A 13,172-nucleotide genomic window follows, 5' to 3' on the forward strand; every position below is an offset into this window, starting at 1 on the left:
GTTTACCACATTTTGACACTTGCCTTTGGCAATGTAAAACGCATGTGTTTTCTCATGCCGATACATTGAATAGGCCTATCTCACAGCATTTCCCCGCCCCCTTTCCACGCCCCCTTTTGGAGCTAATAGTGTTATTTTTTCTGCGGCCCATAGACTTCCATGTTAAAAGAGGTATTTTCACAAGCCACAAACTACCGTTTTGTAAAGGTAAGGTTTATTCTACTTATTTGAGTTGTTATACCTTTGTGTTTTCTTCATATTATTATCGGTCTTTGACATTTTAACATTAGGAAATGTACTTAGATTCTCCAGAGAAAAAAAAGTGTAAATGCCTAATGTTAAATGACACCACTAGCTACCGGAAGGGGGCGTGGAAAGGGGGCTGTGAGATAGGCCTATTGTGTTGTTCGGCAGCAGCACGGACGGACGGAGCATTCCTTTCACCTACGTTCTCACTGTTGTGGTCGGTTTCGCTGGGACAGCCGAACAGCTCTCGCCGCAGCAGGTTCCCGTCGTACTCCAGGAAGGTGAGGTAGAGGTTCCGGAAGAACTCCACGTGCTTGTTCTTCACGCGCAGTTTCTTAGGAGAGTTCCAGTGGATCACCTGAAAGAGGAAGCATTGCTGTTAGAACAAAGACCCGACGAGGCTGGGCCTGGGAAAAATAAAAACGTTCAAAAGATTTGTGCCGCATTTTTTACGATTTTTCAGATTAGCAGACCTACAAGCTCATAGCGCGCCACTCGGTGGCGCGCTATGAGCTTGTAGATCTGCTATTTTCCAGTGGATCACCTGAAAGAGGAAGCATTACTGTTAGAACAAAGACCCGGCGAGGCTGGGCCTGGAAGAAAGAAAAAAAACGTTCGCTCTGAAAGAATATAATATTCAAAAGATTTGTGCCGCATTTTTTACGATTTTTCAAAAAAATAGCAGACCTACAAGCTCGTAGCGCGCCACTCGGTGGCGCGCTATGAGCTTGTAGATCTGCTATTTTTCAATAGCTAAAGTATAACATAATGCTTAGTTAAAACACCAAAAGGGGTTCCCGTGAAAGAGGAAGCATTACTGTTAGAACAAAGACCCGACGAGGCTAGGCCTGGAAGAAAAAAACGTTCGCTCTGAAAGAATATAATATTAAAAAGATTTGTGCCGCATTTTTTTACAATTTAAAAAAAAATAGCAGATCTACAAGCTCGTAGCGCGCCACCGAGCTTGTAGATCTGCTATTTTTCAATAGCTAAAGTATAACATAATGCTTAGTTAAAACACCAAAAGGGGTTCCCCGTCCAGAACGGGTTATACTAAATGTTTTCCAAGTTCTGTTTTCTGAGAAACAAACTTTTTCCATGTCAAGGACCCACAGAATTATCTGTATTTTGCCGTGAACCCCCCATCTGAAAATATGTTGTTCCAGGCCCCCCCCCCCCCCCCCCCCCCCCCCCCCGAAGCAAATATTTGAGTTACAAACGTTCAATGTTAAATAATATATATTCAAAGATTTGCACACATTTTCACAACAGCTAGTTTAAAAGACTAGCTGATTTGTGAACAAAAAAGTTTATAAATAATGGTTAAAAGCTATAAGGTGACACAGATGCATTCCAGGTCTGAATGGGTTAAAATATCTGTTGTCTGGCCTTTAAGCCCTATATACATTATCACATGATGAATAGTGAAAATACCATAACCACAAGCAGTTGTGAGCTTCTAGATCTGATCATTTTGCTAATTCTGAACATTGTCATTATGACAAGCCCAATATAGAGCGTTGCAGTCCCGCCCCCTACCATGGACCAGGAAATGAAACCCAATGCATTTTTCCCATGGACATTTCTTAAAGTATTTATTTAAAGACGGTTACGCCGCGGACAAAGCCAACTCGAGTCGTGACAACTCATGACAACACAAACAATATTTTGGACCAAACAAATAATTACAAAGAAGAAAAACAACAAAAAAAGTGTTGTTTACTTTCTGAAATGTCTATGAGGAAAATGATCGGAGAATCATTTCCTGGTCCAGGGTAGGAGGCGGGACTGCGACGCTCTATAGGGACAATGGGTTTTAAGTGGTTTAAAGGTCGTATAGACAACTTCCAGTGTTTGTACACAGAAGTGAGTGATGTTTCCAAACAGATTCAAATATGGCTCCACCATCACTCCCCGTCCGTCCGTCCGTCCGTCCGTCATTCTATTGGCCGAGCCATGTCACTTCAGGCTATGGGTTGTTGTTCTTGTGCCTGGGTGGGACGCAATGGATATTTGCGCTCATAATGGCTAATGTGGCATTCAATAAGTATGAATTTCTATGGAATATCTTAGTCGTGTGCCTGTATTATTACACTACTGGAGAACAGCCATTATTAAGTGATGAAACAAAATAATAATTTGTCTAGTACATAGAAGTAGAATGACGAATCTTGACGATGTGTCCATGAGAAAATCATTCGCTTTGCCCTCTCAAAATCACTCTCCTGGATAACAAATAGTCTGTCGTTACACCCACGTATTTATGTGAAAATACCTGCTTGATTTGTTTCATTACAGTTAACAATAGGGGCTTTATTAGAATCCGATGATGGAACCAAATGCAATTTCGAGAAAATGACTAGCCCATTTTGGGCAGGAACCCCTTTTGGTGTTTTAAAGCATTATGTTATACTTTTAGCTATTGCAAAATAGCAGATCTACAAGCTCATAGCACTATGAACTTGTAGGTCTGCTATTTTTGAAAAATCGTGAAAATGTGCCTCAAAGTTTTGAATATATGTTATTACAGAGTGAACATTTTAACTCAAATCTTTGCTTTCGACGCCAGGCCTAAATAGGCTAGACTAGAAAATGACTAGACTAAAAAGATACATTTGAGAGAAAGAAGGAGAGAGAGATAGAGAAACAGAGGGATGGGAAGAAGAAGAAGAAGAAGAGAGAGGGTTGGCCAGAGATGGAGAAAATGTAACATTCCATAATGTCATAGTATTATGACATTTACTGTCTGTAAGCAAATGTAGTTTCTGTGCAAAAAAATAAAAATGGGCAGTATAAAATCATTCAGTTATCAGGCTCTCCAATCCAATCCAATTATGGGAGGGAGGGAGAGAGAGAGAGAGAGAGAGAGAGAGAGAGAGAGAGAGAGAGAGCGAGAGAGCGAGAATGGCAGGTGAAGAGAAAACAGACACATTAAGTCAACAAAGAGGGCTGGTGTGTGTGTGTGTGTGTGTGTGTGTGTGTGTGTGTGTGTGTGTGTGTGTGTGTGTATGCGTGCGTGCGCGCGCGTGCGTGCGTGTATTACTAAACTTGTGTTGGCCAAATTATGTCCCCACAAGTACACTAGCATTTTAGAAATACACATTGTGAGGGCAATTTCCCTGGTCCTCACAAGATAAATTGTTGTTTTTATGGTTAGCAAATATTTAGCAAAAGTTTGGAAAACAGAAGTTTTCAGAAGTTCCGAATGAGGTCAAAATGTATCCTACAATGTTATCCTCACCTCCCTTTTCTGAAAACGCTTGGGAGAAAAAAAAAAGTTTGGACTTCGGAAGGAGCATTTATTGCACTTTAAGCTTACACATAGGGATAGATTCACGTTAGGGTCAGGCATTGTTGCGTACCTGCATCGCTGTTCCAGGTCATTTTTGGGCTATGTTTGCCAATTTTGCGATGCCTACTTAAAACGAAGATCTCATCTCAAGTACAGCAATACAAACGTGTGCGTGCGTGTATGCGTGCGTGCCTGCGTGCGTGCGTGGACACAGAGCAGAGAGAGGGGCAGTGAGTGGAAGGCAGTCCAGCAGGAGACAGCTGCAGAGAACGGGGCCTGGTCAACACATGGACATTACTCTGCTTGTCAATCCAACCCTGCACAAAGCTTCACTTTCTGACACAACAGCTGCTAACTGTAGAGAGCACAGTTCCTTTGGGGTGATGTGGTGGTAGAGAGAGACGCGTTGGGGAGAGAGAGAGAGAGAGAGAGAGAGAGAGAGGAGACCACTGGTGGTACTCAAGTACTTTTCGAGGCACTTTTACTTTACCTGAAAGTTAGATGGACACGGCTGGCAAACGATTTACGTCAAAACATTAATCCATTTTGACCTGAGATCAGATTCTAAAAATGTCTTCTACATCCTGACAGTTTTCTGAAAAAGCTATGTTTCTATGTCAGTCGTTCTTCGATTTTTCAAAAATAGCAGACCTACAAGCTCGTAGCGCGCCACTCGGTGGCGCGCTATGAGCTTGTAGATCTGCTATTTTTCAATAGCTAAAGCATAACATAATGCCAACACCAAAGGGGGTTCCCGCCCAAAATGTGTTAAACGTCCAATAGACCTCCGTTTCCATATGACGTAATTTTCAAAAGCCATGCATGCGTAAGTAAAAGTATATTTCCTTACACAGGAGTGGGGGGGGGTCATCAATATGTCAACCATGTGTCCGTGGCAAGACTTGTCCTTGTCCGTGGCATTTTTATTTATATAACACGCTGTTAAAATATGTTTTATTTTGATCGTAAGACCCAATTACTTGAATGTCAGTCTTCAGGCCTCCGTCAGAATATGTAAGACAAAATGATTTGCTACGACATGTGACATTATAGGAGTCCACTGGGACAGTGGTTCTGAAAAGTATACTCTGAGAGGGTACACATTTCTCTCAGCGTTAGGCCTCACTCAGACCTTTACTGCATGTGTAGTGTCATGGCCGTGTAGTGTCATGGCCGCCCCAATGCATTTCCAATGGAAGTCACATGGTTTGTAGTCCACATTTTGGAGTATGGCTTTCGGCTGTGTTTCGACTGTGCCCCTCCCCCTCATACAACACAAATGTTGTGTCAAACCATGTGACTCCCATTGGAAATGCATTGGGGCGGCCAAGACACTACACGGCCATGACACTACACAACACACAACATGCAGTAAAGGTCAGAGTGAGGCCTTATACAGACTCACCTGTAATGGTCATACTTAGGGCTAGATCTTTGTGTTTGTTATCACCCCCATACGGCTGGTTTCCTATCCTACCGGGAAGTTACCTGGCGTCCCAATTAAGGTCCCTGATGAGGGGACCTTAAGGCTGCCGTCTGCTGTGTGCGTGTGTGGAACAGTGGGATCGGAAAGCACGCAGGCTTTTTTACGGTTTTGTATCTAATTGTTTGTTTCAACTTCCTCAACCATAAAAATATAATGCAAAAAAAAAGAAATGCCACTCAATGACACATTCGCATCCTTTACCTTGTCTGACCTGCGCATATGTGCATGGACGGACACGCACACACACACACACACACTTCAAAAAATGCACATTGCAAAGCCTGTAGATCGACCGATGCTTCGATGATTTCTATTTATATTAGGATGAATTTGCGCGAGTGTAAAGACGAAACAGAAGTGGGGGAGGAGGCTCCACTTCCGCATTATATTTTTACTCATGATAGAGCTTCCGTTGCTCCAGACCGTATGACGGAAGCATTTGGAAATTTGCGAGAGGCAACAGTCTGGCAACGCGAGACGTGTGCGTGTGACCGTGTGTGTGTGTGCTTACAGACCGTATGACGGAAGCATTTGGAAATTTGCGAGAGGCAACAGTCTGGCAACGCGAGACGTGTGCGTGCGTGCGTGCGTGCGTGTCCGTCCGTATGGAGGGAGCTCTCTCTCACCTTGAGGTCCGACACGTCCTTGTAGCACTTCTCTGAGCGTGTGTGGTCAGACAGCTGGACGTTCCAGAAGCATGGCAGCTGGTGCACCAGGAAGGGGTTCTGTTTGATCACTGCGTTGAAGATGTCCTGCACACACACACACACACACACACACACACACACACACACACACACACACACACACACACACACACACACACACACACACACACACACACACACACACACACACACACACACACACACACACACACACACACACACCTTAGATCGTGGGGCCCCAAATAATTGGCAAGTAAATAAATACAAATAAACAGGTTCTTAGTTAGGTCAGATGGGTAGGCCTGCACTGTGCAGACACTTTTTTTGGGGCATTTTCAAGTGGGCCCCGTGATCCACAAAAGCTTGAACAAAAAAGTAATGTGCCAGACAGTCTCTCCCTCTCTGAAAACACCACCATCCAATAAAACACAGCTCCATAGTTTTGACAACTCTCCACCATATCCTCCCGAGCCATTCGGCAGAACCGTGTAGAGTTTCATCATCCGTGGAGAGGTTGACGGAGGAGTGAAGGAGGACATTTCTGCCAGAAAGCAATTGAAATCCACTCCACATTGACGGTGAAATAGTTCTCTACCGGATGGACTGAGCGAGATACCACAATGCTCACTTTTCACAGCTTGTACCCAGAGGCACTAATATGGCAGAGGTACTTTACTGGAGTGTGGAAACATTTTCCAATACTTTATACTTCTACTCCACTTTTAGAGTGAAAGAGTGTACTTTTTTACTCTACTACATTTAACCCATTTTGACCTGAGATCAGATTCTAAAAATGTCTTCTACATCCTGACAGTTTTCTGAAAATGTCAGTCGTTCGATTTTTCAAAAATAGCAGACCTACAAGCTCGTGGCGCGCCACTCGGTGGCGCGCTATGAGCTTGTAGATCTGCTATTTTTCAATAGATAAAACATAACATGATGCTAACACCAAAAGGGGTTCCCGCCCAAAATATAGCAATATAGCAAAACACACAAACTCAAGCCCTATTTCATACTTTGGCTATTCGCATCATCGCATGTAGCCGATCTACAAGCTCACCACACGTTGCATTGGCCCCGCGTGGGATCTGCTACTTTCTGGGCAAAGAAAAAATAAACTTTCAACTTTTTAACCCATTTTGACCTGAGATCAGATTCTACAAATGTCTTCTAAATCCTGGCAGTTTTCTGAAAAAGCTATGTTTCTATGTCAGTAGTTCTTCGATTTTTCAAAAATAGCAGACCTACAAGCTCGTAGCGCGCCACTCGGTGGCGCGCTATGAGCTTGTAGATCTGCTATTTTTCAATAGCTAAAGCATAACATAATGCTAACACCAAAAGGGGTTCCCGGCCCAAAATGGGTTAAACATTCGAGTACACGTGGATTCTTCTGCACTTTTACTCACGCGAGTAAAGTATTTAATTGTACAGTATTTCCACACTGTGGTATTCCTACTTTTATGTAAGTAAGTAGTGTTAAAAAAATAAATAAATAAAATAAAATAAAACAAATCATCTTCCACCACTGCTTCACTGTGAAATATTCTCTCTGGATGGACAGGGCAGATTCAACAGCGTCTGTCTCATTGCAGCTCCGCTTGCTCCATCTCATTTTTCATGCCTCTGTACCTCGGCGGACAGCTGTGCCCCGGAGGCGTCGTGTTAGCTGGTCACCCCAGCTGTCCGTCCGCCCCGCACCGCGCCAACCTTGTCAACGCCATATCTCAGGAACGAACGCCTTTCGGCGAACTTCATGACACTCGGCACAAATGTCCACCGACGTGGAACTCAAGGATGTATACCGATTAGACGTAGGTGGTCAAACGTCGCCTGGTCAAGGCCACCGTTTCCTACCCCTAACACCTTCATCATTCAATTCCTTCAAAAGTCCCCTTCATTCATTACTTATCCTATACTGTCGCTGGCGGGTGGAAACCGTGCATGTCCACAGGAAAGAACCCGTGTTCCAAAGAACCCGTGTTCCACAGGAAAGAACCCGTGTTCCACAGGAAAGAACCCGTGTTCCAAAGAACCCGTGTTCCACAGGAAAGAACCCGTGTTCCACAGGAAAGAACCCGTGTTCCAAAGAACCCGTGTTCCAAAGAACCCGTGTTCCACAGGAAAGAACCCGTGTTCCACAGGAAAGAACCCGTGTTCCAAAGAACCCGTGTTCCACAGGAAAGAACCCGTGTTCCACATGAAAGAACCCGTGTTCCAAAGAACCCGTGTTCCACAGGAAAGAACCCGTGTTCCACAGGAAAGAACCCGTGTTCCAAAGAACCCGTGTTCCACAGGAAAGAACCCGTGTTCCACAGGAAAGAACCCGTGTTCCAAAGAACCCGTGTTCCACAGGAAAGAACCCGTGTTCCAAAGAACCCGTGTTCCACAGGAAAGAACCCGTGTTCCAAAGAACCCGTGTTCCACAGGAAAGAACCCGTGTTCCACAGGAAAGAACCTGTGTTCCAAAGAACCCGTGTTCCACAGGAAAGAACCCGTGTTCCACAGGAAAGAACCCGTGTTCCACAGGAAAGAACCCGTGTTCCACAGGAAAGAACCCGTGTTCCACAGGAAAGAACCCGTGTTCCACAGGAAAGAACCCGTGTTCCAAAGAACCCGTGTTCCACAGGAAAGAACCCGTGTTTCACAGGAAAGAACCCGTGTTCCAAAGGAAAGAACCCGTGTTCCAAAGAACCCGTGTTCCACAGGAAAGAACCCGTGTTCCACAGGAAAGAACCCGTGTTCCACAGGAAAGAACCCGTGTTCCAAAGAACCCGTGTTCCACAGGAAAGAACCCGTGTTCCAAAGAACCCGTGTTCCACAGGAAAGAACCCGTGTTCCAAAGAACCCGTGTTCCACAGGAAAGAACCCGTGTTCCAAAGAACCCGTGTTCCACAGGAAAGAACCCGTGTTCCAAAGAACCCGTGTTCCACAGGAAAGAACCCGTGTTCCACAGGAAAGAACCCGTGTTCCAAAGAACCCGTGTTCCACAGGAAAGAACCCGTGTTCCAAAGAACCCGTGTTCCACAGGAAAGAACCCGTGTTCCACAGGAAAGAACCCGTGTTCCAAAGAACCCGTGTTCCACAGGAAAGAACCCGTGTTCCACAGGAAAGAACCCGTGTTCCAAAGAACCCGTGTTCCACAGGAAAGAACCTGTGTTCCAAAGAACCCGTGTTCCACAGGAAAGAACCCGTGTTCCACAGGAAAGAACCCGTGTTCCACAGGAAAGAACCCGTGTTCCACAGGAAAGAACCCGTGTTCCACAGGAAAGAACCCGTGTTCCACAGGAAAGAACCCGTGTTCCAAAGAACCCGTGTTCCACAGGAAAGAACCCGTGTTTCACAGGAAAGAACCCGTGTTCCAAAGGAAAGAACCCGTGTTCCAAAGAACCCGTGTTCCACAGGAAAGAACCCGTGTTCCACAGGAAAGAACCCGTGTTCCACAGGAAAGAACCCGTGTTCCACAGGAAAGAACCCGTGTTCCACAGGAAAGAACCCGTGTTCCACAGGAAAGAACCCGTGTTCCAAAGAACCCGTGTTCCACAGGAAAGAACCCGTGTTCCAAAGAACCCGTGTTCCACAGAACCCGTGTTCCACAGGAAAGAACCCGTGTTCCAAAGAACCCGTGTTCCACAGGAAAGAACCCGTGTTCCACAGGAAAGAACCCGTGTTCCAAAGAACCCGTGTTCCAAAGAACCCGTGTTCCACAGGAAAGAACCCGTGTTCCACAGGAAAGAACCCGTGTTCCAAAGAACCCGTGTTCCACAGGAAAGAACCCGTGTTCCACAGGAAAGAACCCGTGTTTCACAGGAAAGAACCCGTGTTCCAAAGGAAAGAACCCGTGTTCCAAAGAACCCGTGTTCCACAGGAAAGAACCCGTGTTCCAAAGAACCCGTGTTCCACAGGAAAGAACCCGTGTTCCACAGGAAAGAACCCGTGTTCCAAAGAACCCGTGTTCCACAGGAAAGAACCCGTGTTCCAAAGAACCCGTGTTCCACAGGAAAGAACCCGTGTTCCACAGGAAAGAACCCGTGTTCCACAGGAAAGAACCCGTGTTCCAAAGAACCCGTGTTCCACAGGAAAGAACCCGTGTTCCAAAGAACCCGTGTTCCACAGGAAAGAACCCGTGTTCCAAAGAACCCGTGTTCCACAGGAAAGAACCCGTGTTCCACAGGAAAGAACCCGTGTTCCACAGGAAATAACCTGTGTTCCAAAGAACCCGTGTTCCACAGGAAAGAACCCGTGTTCCACAGGAAAGAACCCGTGTTCCACAGGAAAGAACCCGTGTTCCACAGGAAAGAACCCGTGTTCCACAGGAAAGAACCCGTGTTCCACAGGAAAGAACCCGTGTTCCAAAGAACCCGTGTTCCACAGGAAAGAACCCGTGTTTCACAGGAAAGAACCCGTGTTCCAAAGGAAAGAACCCGTGTTCCAAAGAACCCGTGTTCCACAGGAAAGAACCCGTGTTTCACAGGAAAGAACCCGTGTTCCACAGGAAAGAACCCGTGTTCCACAGGAAAGAACCCGTGTTCCACAGGAAAGAACCCGTGTTCCACAGGAAAGAACCCGTGTTCCAAAGAACCCGTGTTCCACAGGAAAGAACCCGTGTTCCAAAGAACCCGTGTTCCACAGGAAAGAACCCGTGTTCCAAAGAACCCGTGTTCCACAGGAAAGAACCCGTGTTCCAAAGAACCCGTGTTCCACAGAACCCGTGTTCCACAGGAAAGAACCCGTGTTCCACAGGAAAGAACCCGTGTTCCAAAGAACCCGTGTTCCACAGGAAAGAACCCGTGTTCCACAGGAAAGAACCCGTGTTCCAAAGAACCCGTGTTCCAAAGAACCCGTGTTCCACAGGAAAGAACCCGTGTTCCACAGGAAAGAACCCGTGTTCCAAAGAACCCGTGTTCCACAGGAAAGAACCCGTGTTCCACAGGAAAGAACCCGTGTTTCACAGGAAAGAACCCGTGTTTCACAGGAAAGAACCCGTGTTCCAAAGGAAAGAACCCGTGTTCCAAAGAACCCGTGTTCCACAGGAAAGAACCCGTGTTCCAAAGAACCCGTGTTCCACAGGAAAGAACCCGTGTTCCAAAGAACCCGTGTTCCACAGGAAAGAACCCGTGTTCCAAAGAACCCGTGTTCCACAGGAAAGAACCCGTGTTCCACAGGAAAGAACCCGTGTTTCACAGGAAAGAACCTGTGTTCCACAGGAAAGAACCCGTGTTCCAAAGAACCCGTGTTCCACAGGAAAGAACCCGTGTTCCACAGGAAAGAACCTGTGTTCCAAAGAACCCGTGTTCCACAGGAAAGAACCCGTGTTCCACAGGAAAGAACCCGTGTTCCACAGGAAAGAACCCGTGTTCCACAGGAAAGAACCCGTGTTCCACAGGAAAGAACCCGTGTTCCAAAGAACCCGTGTTCCACAGGAAAGAACCCGTGTTTCACAGGAAAGAACCCGTGTTCCAAAGGAAAGAACCCGTGTTCCAAAGAACCCGTGTTCCACAGGAAAGAACCCGTGTTTCACAGGAAAGAACCCGTGTTCCACAGGAAAGAACCCGTGTTCCACAGGAAAGAACCCGTGTTCCACAGGAAAGAACCCGTGTTCCACAGGAAAGAACCCGTGTTCCAAAGAACCCGTGTTCCACAGGAAAGAACCCGTGTTCCAAAGAACCCGTGTTCCAAAGAACCCGTGTTCCAAAGAACCCGTGTTCCACAGGAAAGAACCCGTGTTCCACAGGAAAGAACCCGTGTTCCAAAGAACCCGTGTTCCACAGGAAAGAACCCGTGTTCCACAGGAAAGAACCCGTGTTCCAAAGAACCCGTGTTCCACAGGAAAGAACCCGTGTTCCACAGGAAAGAACCCGTGTTCCAAAGAACCCGTGTTCCAAAGAACCCGTGTTCCACAGGAAAGAACCCGTGTTCCACAGGAAAGAACCCGTGTTCCACAGGAAAGAACCCGTGTTCCACAGGAAAGAACCCGTGTTCCAAAGAACCCGTGTTCCACAGGAAAGAACCCGTGTTCCACAGGAAAGAACCCGTGTTCCAAAGAACCCGTGTTCCACAGGAAAGAACCCGTGTTCCACAGGAAAGAATCCGTGTTCCACAGGAAAGAACCCGTGTTCCAAGTGGATCCAATGCAGTGATTTAGTCACAAGCTCGTTAAAACTGTTCTTGGCTCAATATGTAGAAAACGTGTCGCATGGCGACGCATTGTGAGCTTTACAGACCGGCTATTTCCGTTGTGTATATTGGGGGCTTAACCCATTTTGACCTGAGATCAGATTCTAAAAATGTCTTCTACATCCTGACAGGTTTCTGAAAAAGCTATGTTTCTATGTCAGTCGTTCTTTGATTTTTCAAAAATAGAAGACCTAAAAGCTCGTAGCGCGCCACTCGGTGGCGCGCTATGAGCTTGTAGATCTGCTATTTTTCAATAGCTAAAGCATAACATGATGCTAACGCCAAAAAGGGGTTTCCCGCCCAAAATGGGTTAAGTGGTTTTAAAACGGCGGAAAAAATACTGGAGGGGAGCCGTATAAGCACCTCATCCTTAAATCCTGCAGACATAAGGAGACTCATTTATAGTTTTGGATGTACTGTAACCACCAGCGCTCGTCAACTAGGAAATACTTAACGTTGGGGGCTTTTTACGGCACCGCGGATGCCCGGGGAAGATCCTTGTTTGACATTGAGATCATTGTGGGGATCTTGGGAGAGGGGGGGGGGGGGGGGGGGGGGGAGGCGCTAAGTGAAAGTTTTGCCATCTTCTAATGGGGGGACATAAAACTCGATGCCCCACATAATGGATGCTGCGATAAAGGCGGGCTGACAGGAGCCCACACTGGTGGAGAGGAGAGGAGAATACAGCAGAAGAAGGCAGATGGAACACTATAAAAAACGATTTCGACACCCCCCCCCCCCTTTTTTTCTTTTTTTTGTTCCTTTTTTTCCCCCCTCTCCCGGCTTTTTCGAAGTGCGTATACCTTGTGGGACTTTGTTTTAATGGAGGTTTAATTACAATCTCATGAACGTGTCCTGACATCTACATGGGCTCTTGAGGGGGTGTGGGGTTGGGTGGGGTGGGGTGGGGCAGAGATAGAGAGAGAGAGAGAGAGAGAGAGAGAGAGAGAGATTCTTATTATGTTGCCATTAGTGTGTCAGAGGCGGCAAAAAGGGGTTAACCACTTACTGCAAGTCCTATATACTGTACCGGTACAAACAGTACTTTGTCAAATCACTGCCACTTCGTCAAATAACACCAATTCCCTGCAAGAATTCAACTTGGCCCAAAATAGGGACACCATGTTTAATACTTTCAGCGCCATTGCCGTTGATTAAAGTCAATTGAAGCCTAATTTTGATACTAACGCTTAACGCCATTGCCGTTGATTAATGGCAATTGCGCTTTTATGGTGCATCCGATCGATCGAGCCATAATGCTACTTACGTTAGCCTGTTAGCTAGCTATGTTGTTGTCACAGCACTG

General features: G+C 46.3%; 1 protein-coding gene across 2 annotated transcripts in view; it reads right to left on the reverse strand.

Annotated features, from left to right (window-relative positions):
- large1 (LARGE xylosyl- and glucuronyltransferase 1) overlaps window positions 1-13,172 on the reverse strand; it is a 199,182-nt gene that overhangs the window by 45,168 nt on the left and 140,842 nt on the right. For both annotated transcript variants that reach the window (XM_079493719.1, XM_079493720.1), the window contains exons 9-10: window positions 5,651-5,776; window positions 449-604 (exon numbers count right to left, since the gene is read on the reverse strand). In XM_079493719.1, the coding sequence (XP_079349845.1) occupies window positions 449-604; window positions 5,651-5,776 (282 nt within the window). The remainder of the gene's footprint in view (window positions 1-448; window positions 605-5,650; window positions 5,777-13,172) is intronic.

This window comes from Electrona antarctica (assembly GCF_951216825.1).
Source record: "Electrona antarctica genome assembly, chromosome: 23".
Lineage (NCBI taxonomy): Eukaryota > Metazoa > Chordata > Actinopteri > Myctophiformes > Myctophidae > Electrona > Electrona antarctica.